At 39.7% G+C, this 14,006-nt stretch overlaps 1 protein-coding gene across 1 annotated transcript; it reads left to right on the forward strand.

Annotated features, from left to right (window-relative positions):
* The first annotated feature begins 216 nt into the window (after positions 1–216).
* Positions 217–5,742, forward strand: LOC134635901 (uncharacterized). The gene is made up of 2 exons (XM_063485571.1): positions 217–477; positions 3,647–5,742. Exon 2 carries the CDS (start codon positions 3,994–3,996, stop codon positions 5,110–5,112), a length of 1,119 nt encoding a protein of 372 aa, XP_063341641.1. The 5' UTR covers positions 217–477; positions 3,647–3,993; the 3' UTR covers positions 5,113–5,742.
* The last annotated feature ends 8,264 nt before the right edge of the window (positions 5,743–14,006 follow it).

Below are 14,006 nucleotides of genomic sequence, written 5' to 3' on the forward strand. Positions count from 1 at the left end.
ACACACACTCACACACACACAATCACATACGCACATGCTCACGTCAAATGTATTCATTTTTCTTGTGTATAAATAAAGACAAGTGCAAGAGCAGAGCGCGCATCGCAGGGCCCCCACTCTGGTGTGAGCGTTCTGTGATCGCCCTTGTATACAAGCAAATGCTGCAGCGTCTGTGTGTGTTTCTCCTCTTAGACTCTCAGCTGAAGAAGTGTCATTTAGAGTAAATCTCTTGACATTTATTTTGGTCCTTCGAGCCGGATCAGAAATATCAGAACTGTTATCTGTGACTCTGTTTCAGAGATCCAGCACTGATTCCTGACGCCGTGGGAAGCCAGCACCGAAGTCTGTGCACAGCCCTCTTAGACGAGGCCGAAAGACCTGGGACGCTAAAATTCGGGTCCAGGCCGGTGTTTTTATTCTGGTCCACGGCGGTGGGATTCAGTCTGACGATCCGAACCACCAGTGAGACGTCTGAGGGTGAGAGAAACACTATTTTGGTTAGGATTCGCCGTAATGAACCGAATAACAAACAAAATAGAAAAATAAAATAGGTTAGGATTCGCCGAAATGAACCGAATTAGACTTAGGTTTTAGAAGTAGCCGTAATTACTTCATAACAAATTGTAAAAGCGCGCAAATGTCTATGTGTGTATGTGTCTAGAAGTAAGTTGATTTTACAGCACAATACGCTGCTGAACTACTTCTATTTTATTTTGTTTTCTTTGCTGAGGCTCACGTACTGGTGACATTGGAGAACGGTTGGGCTTCGTCTTGTAACACTGATACCGCTTGACCTTTAGGGTCAAGTCGAAGGCCGTATCAGTAACCACTCTGAAGTCGAGCGTGCCAGTGACGGCCCAGCAAAATCTTTAAAAATGGGGAATAAACAAGCAAAATTAACACCTGATGAGGGATGGTTAGACAAACAACAAGCCGGAGCAGGAATAATCCAAAAGAAGGAGAGAGGAATGGAGAGGAAGACAGGCAACAAAGAGTAAAAGCATTAACAAACAAAGAAGACAGTGACTCAGAACAGGATAGCAGCTCAGGTGAAGAGAATAGTTCAGATCAGGAAGGACATAATAATCCCTCACCAAGTGAAAAATTCAAGACCAAAGTAGAAGTTTAAAAGGGCTGGAAACAGACCCGACTCAATACATGTAAATACAAGAGGAATAAAGTTAAATAAACAAAAGGCTAAATTGAATTAGAACTTAACTGTAATGTATTCAAGTTGATGATAGCAAGGATAACAACCTGTAAACTGGTATTAACAATGGCACATAGTTGGGATGAAGACCATGCCCAGGATGAACAGGATGATTCAAGCAAGATTCACACAACCACATATTAAATAAATATTGTTCAGCCAAGGAAAGTGTGTGAAAAGGAAAATGTCTCCAGCTTGGGAGGGGGTGAAAATGCAGATCACCCTCAGCCCTTGGTGGATACAAATAAAAAATAAATAAATATTGTGATACACTATTGCTGTTATATAAAGAGATAATAACATTAATAATGAAATAATATTAATATGAAGAGGCACCTTAGTCAGTTATGATGTGAGGTGGATAATTGTTAGAAGTAGTCTGCATCAAGCTTAAGGTTGCTCAAATTCAGTACAATGACATATGAGAGGATGAAAATAAAGACATTATCTAAACCAATTAAGTGCATAGAGGCACTTGACCTACTTGAAAACCTGTCATCCTAGATGAGACATTGCTGAAATATAGAGCACACCTATACTAACAACTAATAAGCTAAAACCTGTATACAATAGCTAAAGCTACAAAATTGAGAAGCTGAATTAAATATGTGGTCACTGCTAAGCTAATGAGCAGGTTACACATTTTTTACAGCAGGAGCTACATAAGAACACATCAGAGGGAGGGAAACAGCTATTAAGGCTCAAACATGCAGCTGTCTGTGGGCTCAGTTTTTTTCCCTCACACTTCTGATTTGTCTTTGGCAGCAGCCTTTTTGCATCCTGACTCGTGTGTAAAACGTTGATACCATCAGCAACTTGTTTTTGTTTTGTTTTGTTTTTTGTTTTGTTTTGTTGGTTTGAAAATTAATTAAATTTGTGATCACACTCGTGGATCACAGTGACACATAATGATTAGGCATATGATTTACTAATGCAGATGTAATAAGTTTATTCTGTGTAGTGCGCATGCGCCATTAGCGTGCTGCCTGCTGTAACCCTAATTTCCCTTGGGATTAATAAAGTATATTGCTTGATTGATTGATTGATTAAAATTCAAGGAGAACAAACAAGTACAACACCTTCAGTTGTGTCTTGGCTGTTGTTCTCTGTGTAGTGTGCTGAATTTTGTTTTGTTTTGACGTGTTGCTTGAGTGAGGAGTACTGTGACTTCTGTAGTAGCCTCACCATGCGACCTTGACGATGATAAGTTCAGAGCCAGCTGAGAGCTGGGTTGTCTGCTTTGTTTTAGGTGATAAGGCAGAAAAGTTAAAACTTAGTTTTTTGTCTTAAAAAAAAAAGAAAAAAAAAAGGAAAAAAAGAAGGGGTTTTGAGTTTCTCAGCCAAGAACAACTACAATTTCATTTTCTGTTTTTGAGAAAAGAGAATTTAAAATAATAATAATAATAATAATAATAATAAACAAACAGAGAGTGATGTTTTATTTAAGTGGTGAAGAAAGCTAATACTGCAAAATACCGACTAGTGCATGCTCTGCGAGCAATAAATGAAATCACTGAAATGATGCCACCAGTAGTAGCAAATCCTCACACTATACTGAATCAAGTCACCCCAAAAGAACAATGGTTCTTAGTTATAGATTTATCAAACGCCTTTTTCTCAGTGCCTTTACATCCTAACTCACAGCATCTGTTTGGCTTCACTTTTGAGGAACAGAGATACACCTACACTAGGTTGCCTCAGGGATTTCAAAACAGCCCCACTCTCTATGCTGAAGCTTTAAAGAAATCAATGATGTCCTGCCTCCTGCCAGCAGGAGGACAGTTTCTACTGTACGTAGATGACATTTTAGTGACTGGCCACACAGAGGAAGGGTGTAAACAAAATACTATGGCTGTGTTACGTCACCTAGCAGGACAAGGCCACAAAGTGTCTCTGAATAAACTCCAATTATGGAGACCTGAAGTAACATACTTAGGGTACACCCTCTCAGGTGAAGGCAGAAATATACTAAACAAAAGAAAAGAAGCCATACAAAATGCGCAACAGCCACAAAACTAAGCATTTACATTCTTTCTAACTCCCAGTGAGCCTGAGTTATGACCTTGGCCCACTGTTTTTCTGCTCCCGTGCAATGTGCTCTGTTGTCTCTACAATGGGGAAAAAAAAAAAAAAAAGGCCCTGACTCTCTGAACACAATATTCTCTTTATAACTCAGCAGTATGAAATAAATGTCAAGAGATTTACTCTAAATGACACTTCTTCAGCTGAGAGTCTAAGAGGAGAAACACACACAGACGCTGCAGCATTTGCTTGTATACAAGGGCGATCTTTTCCATTGCCAGTTATTAGCGAGCCACTAGATAAGTCAATCCGTGAAACCACTCTGGCAGATTGGATGACTCAATTGTTGACAAACAGAGAAGTCGTTTTGAACAATAAACTGCCGCAAGACTCTTTTTCATCTATTTCCTGCAGGTTGAAGCCAGGTGATTGGATCCTTGTCCGAGTACTCCAAAGGAAAAATTGGAGCTCGCCCCGCTGGGAAGGTCCCTACCAAGTGCTCATTACCACTCCAACTGCCTGCAAAATAGCAGAGAGACCCTCCTGGATACATCAGAGCCACTGCAAAAAGGTTGAGGTCCCAGGAAACCCCGGCACCCCCAAGACAGCACATTAGGGAAATCTCGCCCACACTTGGTTGCTTCAGTGGTGAGGGGGGAGTGCTGATTGGGCCCCCGTCGGGTAAGCTCGCACTTCAACCTCCAGCCTCTGATCAACTCTAGGGCAACCAAGTGCGAGGTGTGACGTACCTGTTTGCAACCATGGGAAGGTGGACCCTCTTGGTTACCTTGACTACGACGCTCACCCTTACAGGACCCCAGCTGACGCCAACAACAGCTGAACCACAAGGCAGACAGAGAAGATGGACGCACGACAACTCTCACCTAAGAGATATGACGCAAGACCACATACACCCTTGGATGAACAATGCCTGGTACCGCTACATCCACGACAGGACCAGAGCAGAATCGGAAAATACAGACTGTTATGTCTGCTCTTATATGCCCAGCACATCAACACATCCCACTTTTTATGGAAACTACATGAATAAAACACAAGCCAAGTGCGCTGCCAGCTTTGCGGGCATTGGCTATCAACATAAGAAAATCATCATTGATGAGACAAGCTCTATCATCTATTCGCTTAACCTTCTTAGTATCTTTCAGGGACCACCCCGACACGAGGTAATCATCGTCGAAAACGCTGGACTTGACAACGGAACGTGTGACCGGCTCTTCTGGATCAACTTCAACGTGACGAATCGGAACACGTCCATTCACTTCCCAGTGTTCTTGGACCAAACCCCAGGGAAGAACCACTCCATGTGCTACCGACAAGACAACGGTAACAGACCCCTAGGCAACACCACCAACTGTAACCACACTGCAGCCAACGGAGAGGGCGCACCTGTAAACACGTCCGCGCCCAGCAACGGCACCTACTGGGTGCAGGGAATGGCCTGGCTGTGTGGACAACGTGCCTACTTCATACTGCCACCCGGATGGACGGGCACCTGTGCCCCAATCTTCATCTCAGACCACACCTTCAGGATGTCAGCTGTAAATGACTCTCAGACTACAAGACGACGACGAGACGTCTCCACACTACAACCACATGACCCCATCTATGGCAGTGATGTGCCAGAGGAATTTAAGCTTTGGACCACCGGACAAAAGGTTCTCCACTCACTGTTTCCATGGGTGGGCACCGGAAAGAACATGTTAAGAATTGAAACTTTGGACTACCGCTTTGGACACTGGCTCCTGGCTACAGGTGCTAAAGAGACTACTCATCGGAGTTGGAGTATTTTTACTTTTATTTTGTGTTTTGTGTTGTGTACATGTAACATGTATCCTGCCATGTCTAAAACTCATGATTAACCGCATAATCATTTCCACTGTAGCTGCATACATAGCCGTGACAAATGATGATGATGATGACTCCGACCTGTTGGAATGTGAAGACTTTGCGTGATTAATGATGATGTGACAGAAAATGTGCAACAAGATGTTAAATACTGATATCTCACTTAAAGGTTATACTGACAACAGGAGGGAATGTCAATAGAAAATTGTATTTTTTAGTCAGTATAAGCTTTTAATGATATAAGTTTGCTTGTGATAGAATGCTGCATGATGATCATTTCCTTGCTTAGAACTGATTGTTCTTTTCATTGTTCAGGACTGATTCTTCTTCATAACACGTGTTCTGATATTTGTATCTGAGTCTTCTCACAGCGATAGTAAGAAGACAAACAAGCAGTTCTGACCTCGAACACACACACACACACACACACACACACACACACACACACACACACACACACACACACACACACACACACACACACGCACACACACACACACACACTCACACACACACAATCACATACGCACATGCTCACGTCAAATGTATTCATTTTTCTTGTGTATAAATAAAGACAAGTGCAAGAGCAGAGCGCGCATCGCAGGGCCCCCACTCTGGTGTGAGCGTTCTGTGATCGCCCTTGTATACAAGCAAATGCTGCAGCGTCTGTGTGTGTTTCTCCTCTTAGACTCTCAGCTGAAGAAGTGTCATTTAGAGTAAATCTCTTGACAAGCTGTATGCCATTAATGACCTCTAGCTGTATGCCATTAATGACATCTAGCTGTATGCCATTAATGACATCTAGCTGTATGCCATTAATGACATCTAGCTGTATGCCATAAATGACATCTAGCTGTATGCCATTAATGACCTCTAGTTGTATGCCATTAATGACCTCTAGCTGTATGCCATTAATGACATCTAGCTGTATGCCATTAATGACATCTAGCTGTATGCCATTAATGACCTCTAGTTGTATGCCATTAATGACATCTAGCTGTATGCCATTAATGACCTCTAGTTGTATGCCATTAATGACCTCTAGCTGTATGCCATTAATGACATCTAGCTGTATGCCATTAATGACCTCTAGTTGTATGTCATTAATGACATCTAGCTGTATGCCATTAATGACCTCTAGCTGTATGCCATTAATGACATCTAGCTGTATGCCATTAATGACATCTAGCTGTATGCCATAAATGACATCTAGCTGTATGCCATTAATGACATCTAGCTGTATGCCATTAATGACATCTAGCTGTATGCCATTAATGACATCTAGCTGTATGCCATAAATGACATCTAGCTGTATGCCATTAATGACATCTAGCTGTATGCCATTAATGACCTCTAGCTGTATGCCATTAATGACATCTAGCTGTATGCCATAAATGACATCTAGCTGTATGCCATTAATGACATCTAGCTGTATGCCATTAATGACATCTAGATGTATGCCATTAATGACCTCTAGTTGTATGTCATTAATGACATCTAGCTGTATGCCATTAATGACCTCTAGCTGTATGCCATTAATGACATCTAGCTGTATGCCATTAATGACATCTAGCTGTATGCCATAAATGACATCTAGCTGTATGCCATTAATGACCTCTAGCTGTATGCCATAAATGACATCTAGCTGTATGCCATTAATGACATCTAGCTGTATGCCATTAATGACATCTAGCTGTATGCCATAAATGACATCTAGCTGTATGCCATTAATGACATCTAGCTGTATGCCATAAATGACATCTAGCTGTATGCCATTAATGACATCTAGCTGTATGCCATAAATGACATCTAGCTGTATGCCATAAATGACCTCTAGCTGTATGCCATAAATGACCTCTAGCTGTATGCCATTAATGACATCTAGCTGTATGCCATAAATGACATCTAGCTGTATGTCATTAATGACATCTAGCTGTATGCCATTAATGACCTCTAGCTGTATGCCATAAATGACATCTAGCTGTATGTCATTAATGACATCTAGCTGTATGCCATTAATGACCTCTAGTTGTATGCCATAAATGACATCTAGCTGTATGTCATTAATGACATCTAGCTGTATGCCATTAATGACCTCTAGTTGTATGCCATTAATGACATCTAGCTGTATGCCATTAATGACCTCTAGTTGTATGCCATTAATGACATCTAGCTGTATGTCATTAATGACATCTAGCTGTATGCCATTAATGACCTCTAGCTGTATGCCATAAATGACATCTAGCTGTATGTCATTAATGACATCTAGCTGTATGCCATTAATGACCTCTAGTTGTATGCCATTAATGACATCTAGCTGTATGCCATTAATGACATCTAGTTGTATGCCATAAATGACATCTAGCTGTATGCCATTAATGACATCTAGCTGTATGCCATTAATGACCTCTAGTTGTATGCCATAAATGACATCTAGATGTATGCCATTAATGACATCTAGTTGTATGCCATAAATGATATCTAGCTGTATGCCATTAATGACCTCTAGCTGTATGCCATAAATGACATCTAGCTGTATGTCATTAATGACATCTAGCTGTATGCCATTAATGACCTCTAGTTGTATGCCATAAATGACATCTAGATGTATGCCATTAACGACCTCTAGCTGTATGCCATAAATGACCTCTAGCTGTATGCCATTAATGACCTCTAGCTGTATGCCATTAATCACCTGTAGTTGTATGCCTTAAATGACATCTAGATGTATGCCATTAATGACCTATAGTTGTATGCCATAAATGACCTCTAGCTGTATGCCATTAATGACCTCTAGTTGTATGCCGTAAATGATATCTTGCTGTATGCCATTAATGACATCTAGCTGTATGCCATTAATGACCTATAGTTGTATGCCGTAAATGATATCTAGCTGTATGCCATAAATGACCTCTAGCTGTATGCCATAAATGACATCTAGCTGTATGCCATAAATGACATCTAGCTGTATGCCATAAATGACATCTAGCTGTATGCCATTAATGACATCTAGATGTATGCCATTAATGACATCTAGATGTATGCCTTAAATGACATCTAGATGTATGCCATTAATGACATCTAGCTGTATGCCATTAATGACCTCTAGTTGTATGCCATTAATGACATCTAGATGTATGCCATTAATGACATCTAGCTGTATGCCATTAATGACCTCTAGTTGTATGCCATAAATGACCTCTAGCTGTATGCCATAAATGACATCTAGATGTATGCCTTAAATGACATCTAGATGTATGCCATAAATGACATCTAGATGTATGCCTTAAATGACATCTAGTTGTATGCCTTAAATGACATCCAGATGTATGCCATTAATGACATCTAGCTGTATGCCATTAATGACCTCTAGTTGTATGCCTTAAATGACATCTAGCTGTATGTCATTAATGACATCTAGCTGTATGCCATTAATGACCTCTAGTTGTATGCCATTAATGACATCTAGCTGTATGCCATTAATGACATCTAGTTGTATGCCTTAAATGACATCCAGATGTATGCCATTAATGACATCTAGCTGTATGCCATTAATGACCTCTAGTTGTATGCCTTAAATGACATCCAGATGTATGCCATTAATGACATCTAGCTGTATGCCATTAATGACATCTAGCTGTATGCCATTAATGACATCTAGCTGTATGCCATTAATGACCTCTAGTTGTATGCCGTAAATGACCCCTAGCTGTATGCCATGAATGACCTCTAGTTGTATGCCGTAAATGATATCTAGCTGTATGCCATTTATGACATCTAGCTGTATGCCATTAATGACCTCTAGTTGTATGCCATAAATGACATCTAGATGTATGCCATTAACGACCTCTAGCTGTATGCCATAAATGACATCTAGATGTATGCCATTAATGACCTATAGTTGTATGCCATAAATGACCTCTAGCTGTATGCCATTAATGACATCTAGCTGTATGCCATTAATGACCTCTAGTTGTATGCCGTAAATGATATCTAGCTGTATGCCATTAATGACATCTAGTTGTATGCCATAAATGACCTCTAGCTGTATGCCATTAATGACCTCTAGTTGTATGCCGTAAATGATATCTAGCTGTATGCCATTAATGACATCTAGCTGTATGCCATAAATGACCTCTAGCTGTATGCCATTAATGACATCTAGTTGTATGCCGTAAATGATATCTAGCTGTATGCCATAAATGACATCTAGCTGTATGCCATTAATGACCTCTAGTTGTATGCCTTAAATTACATCTAGATGTATGCCATTAATGACCTCTAGTTGTATGCCATAAATGACCTCTAGCTGTATGCCATTAATGACCTCTAGTTGTATGCCTTATATTACATCTAGATGTATGCCATTAATGACCTCTAGTTGTATGCCATTAATGACCTCTAGTTGTATGCCATTAATGACATCTAGCTGTATGCCATTAATGACCTCTAGTTGTATGCCGTAAATGATATCTAGCTGTATGCCATTAATGACATCTAGCTGTATGCCATAAATGACCTCTAGCTGTATGCCATTAATGACATCTAGTTGTATGCCGTAAATGATATCTAGCTGTATGCCATAAATGACATCTAGCTGTATGCCATTAATGACCTCTAGTTGTATGCCTTAAATTACATCTAGATGTATGCCATTAATGACCTCTAGTTGTATGCCATAAATGACCTCTAGCTGTATGCCATTAATGACCTCTAGTTGTATGCCTTATATTACATCTAGATGTATGCCATTAATGACCTCTAGTTGTATGCCATTAATGACCTCTAGTTGTATGCCATTAATGACATCCAGCTGTATGCCATTAATGACCTCTAGTTGTATGCCATTAATGACCTCTAGTTGTATGCCATTAATGACATCTAGCTGTATGCCATTACTGACCTCTAGTTTTATGCCATTAATGACCTCTAGTTGTATGCCATTAATGACCTCTAGTTGTATGCCATAAATGACCTCTAGCTGTATGCCATTAATGACATCTAGCTGTATGCCATTAATGACCTCTAGTTGTATGCCATTAATGACCTCTAGTTGTATGCCATTAATGACCTCTAGTTGTATGCCATTAATGACCTCTAGCTGTATGCCATTAATGACATCTAGCTGTATGCCATTAATGACCTCTAGTTGTATGCCATTAATGACCTCTAGTTGTATGCCATTAATGACCTCTAGCTGTATGCCATTAATGACCTCTAGTTGTATGCCATTAATGACCTCTAGTTGTATGCCATTAATGACCTCTAGCTGTATGCCATTAATGACCTCTAGTTGTATGCCATTAATGACCTCTAGTTGTATGCCATTAATGACCTCTAGCTGTATGCCATTAATGACATCTAGCTGTATGCCATTAATGACCTCTAGTTGTATGCCATTAATGACCTCTAGTTGTATGCCATTAATGACCTCTAGCTGTATGCCATTAATGACCTCTAGTTGTATGCCATTAATGACCTCTAGTTGTATGCCATTAATGACCTCTAGTTGTATGCCATTAATGACCTCTAGCTGTATGCCATTAATGACCTCTAGCTGTATGCCATTAATGACCTCTAGTTGTATGCCATTAATGACCTCTAGTTGTATGCCATTAATGACCTCTAGTTGTATGCCCTTAATGACCTCTAGCTGTATGCCATTAATGACATCTAGCTGTATGCCATTAATGACATCTAGTTGTATGCCATTAATGACCTCTAGTTGTATGCCATTAATGACCTCTAGCTGTATGCCATTAATGACCTCTAGTTGTATGCCATTAATGACCTCTAGTTGTATGCCCTTAATGACCTCTAGCTGTATGCCATTAATGACATCTAGCTGTATGCCATTAATGACATCTAGTTGTATGCCATTAATGACCTCTAGTTGTATGCCATTAATGACCTCTAGTTGTATGCCATTAATGACCTCTAGTTGTATGCCATTAATGACCTCTAGCTGTATGCCATTAATGACCTCTAGTTGTATGCCATTAATGACCTCTAGATGTATGCCATTAATGACATCTAGTTGTATGCCATTAATGACCTCTAGTTGTATGCCTTAAATGACATCTAGATGTATGCCATTCATGACCTCTAGTTGTATGCCTTAAATGACATCTAGTTGTATGCCATTAATGACATCTAGTTGTATGCCATTAATGACCTCTAGTTGTATGCCATTAATGACCTCTAGTTGTATGCCATTAATGACCTCTAGTTGTATGCCATTAATGACCTCTAGCTGTATGCCATTAATGACCTCTAGTTGTATGCCATTAATGACCTCTAGATGTATGCCATTCATGACCTCTAGTTGTATGACATTAATGACCTCTAGTTGTATGCCATAAATGACATCTAGATGTATGCCATTCATGACCTCTAGTTGTATGCCTTAAATGACATCTAGATGTATGCCATTAATGACCTCTAGTTGTATGCCATTAATGACATCTAGCTGTATGCCATTAATGACCTCTAGTTTTATGCCATTAATGACCTCTAGTTGTATGCCATAAATGACCTCTAGCTGTATGCCATTAATGACATCTAGCTGTATGCCATTAATGACCTCTAGTTGTATGCCATTAATGACCTCTAGTTGTATCCCATTAATGACCTCTAGTTGTATGCCATTAATGACCTCTAGCTGTATGCCATTAATGACCTCTAGTTGTATGCCATTAATGACCTCTAGTTGTATGCCATTAATGACATCTAGCTGTATGCCATTAATGACCTCTAGTTGTATGCCATTAATGACCTCTAGTTGTATGCCTTAAATGACCTCTAGTTGTATGCCATAAATGACCTCTAGCTGTATGCCATTAATGACCTCTAATTGTATGCCTTAAATGACATCTAGATGTATGCCATTAATGACCTCTAGTTGTATGCCGTAAATGACATCTAGCTGTATGCCATTAATGACATCTAGTTGTATGCCATTAATGACATCTAGCTGTATGCCATTAATGACCTCTAGTTGTATGCCATTAATGACCTCTAGTTGTATGCCTTAAATGACCTCTAGTTGTATGCCATAAATGACCTCTAGTTGTATGCCATTAATGACCTCTAGTTGTATGCCGTAAATGACATCTAGCTGTATGCCATTAATGACATCTAGTTGTATGCCGTAAATGACATCTAGCTGTATGCCATTAATGACCTCTAGTTGTATGCCATTAATGACATCTAGCTGTATGCCATTAATGACCTCTAGTTGTATGCCGTAAATGACATCTAGCTGTATGCCATTAATGACCTCTAGTTGTATGCCGTAAATGACATCTAGCTGTATGCCATTAATGACCTCTAGTTGTATGCCTTAAATGACCTCTAGTTGTATGCCATTAATGACCTCTAGTTGTATGCCGTAAATGACATCTAGCTGTATGCCATTAATGACATCTAGTTGTATGCCGTAAATGACATCTAGCTGTATGCCATTAATGACCTCTAGTTGTATGCCATTAATGACATCTAGCTGTATGCCATTAATGACCTCTAGTTGTATGCCATTAATGACCTCTAGTTGTATGCCTTAAATGACCTCTAGTTGTATGCCATAAATGACCTCTAGCTGTATGCCATTAATGACCTCTAATTGTATGCCTTAAATGACCTCTAGCTGTATGCCATTAATGACCTCTAATTGTATGCCGTAAATGACATCTAGCTGTATGCCATTAATGACATCTAGCTGTATGCCATTAATGACCTCTAGTTGTATGCCATAAATGACATCTAGCTGTATGTCATTAATGACATCTAGCTGTATGCCATTAATGACCTCTAGCTGTATGCCATAAATGACATCTAGCTGTATGTCATTAATGACATCTAGCTGTATGCCATTAATGACCTCTAGTTGTATGCCATAAATGACATCTAGCTGTATGTCATTAATGACATCTAGCTGTATGCCATTAATGACCTCTAGCTGTATGCCATAAATGACATCTAGCTGTATGTCATTAATGACATCTAGCTGTATGCCATTAATGACATCTAGCTGTATGCCATAAATGACATCTAGCTGTATGTCATTAATGACATCTAGCTGTATGCCATTAATGACCTCTAGTTGTATGCCATTAATGACATCTAGCTGTATGCCATTAATGACCTCTAGTTGTATGCCATTAATGACCTCTAGTTGTATGCCATTAATGACCTCTAGTTGTATGCCGTAAATGACCTCTAGTTGTATGCCATAAATGACATCTAGCTGTATGCCATTAATGACCTCTAGTTGTATGCCATAAATGACCTCTAGCTGTATGCCATAAATGACATCTAGCTGTATGCCATTAATGACATCTAGCTGTATGCCATTAATGACCTCTAGTTGTATGCCATAAATGACCTCTAGTTGTATGCCATTAATGACCTCTAGTTGTATGCCATAAATGACATCTAGCTGTATGCCATTAATGACATCTAGCTGTATGCCATAAATGACATCTAGTTGTATGCCATTAATGACCTCTAGTTGTATGCCATAAATGACCTCTAGTTGTATGCCATTAATGACCTCTAGTTGTATGCCATAAATGACATCTAGCTGTATGCCATTAATGACATCTAGCTGTATGCCATTAATGACCTCTAGTTGTATGCCGTAAATGACCTCTAGCTGTATGCCATTAATGACCTCTAGTTGTATGCCATTAATGACATCTAGCTGTATGCCATTAATGACCTCTAGTTGTATGCCGTAAATGACATCTAGCTGTATGCCATTAATGACCTCTAGTTGTATGCCGTAAATGACCTCTAGCTGTATGCCATTAATGACCTCTAGTTGTATGCCGTAAATGACCTCTAGCTGTATGCCATTAATGACCTCTAGTTGTATGCCATAAATGACATCTAGATGTATGCCATAAAT

Source organism: Pelmatolapia mariae, linkage group LG2, assembly GCF_036321145.2.
Source record: "Pelmatolapia mariae isolate MD_Pm_ZW linkage group LG2, Pm_UMD_F_2, whole genome shotgun sequence".
Taxonomy (NCBI): domain Eukaryota; kingdom Metazoa; phylum Chordata; class Actinopteri; order Cichliformes; family Cichlidae; genus Pelmatolapia; species Pelmatolapia mariae.

Excerpts from the sequence above, each read along its gene's own strand:
- LOC134635901 (XM_063485571.1), top strand. The coding sequence starts at position 3,994 with ATGGGAAGGTGGACCCTCTTGGTTACCTTGACTACGACGCTCACCCTT.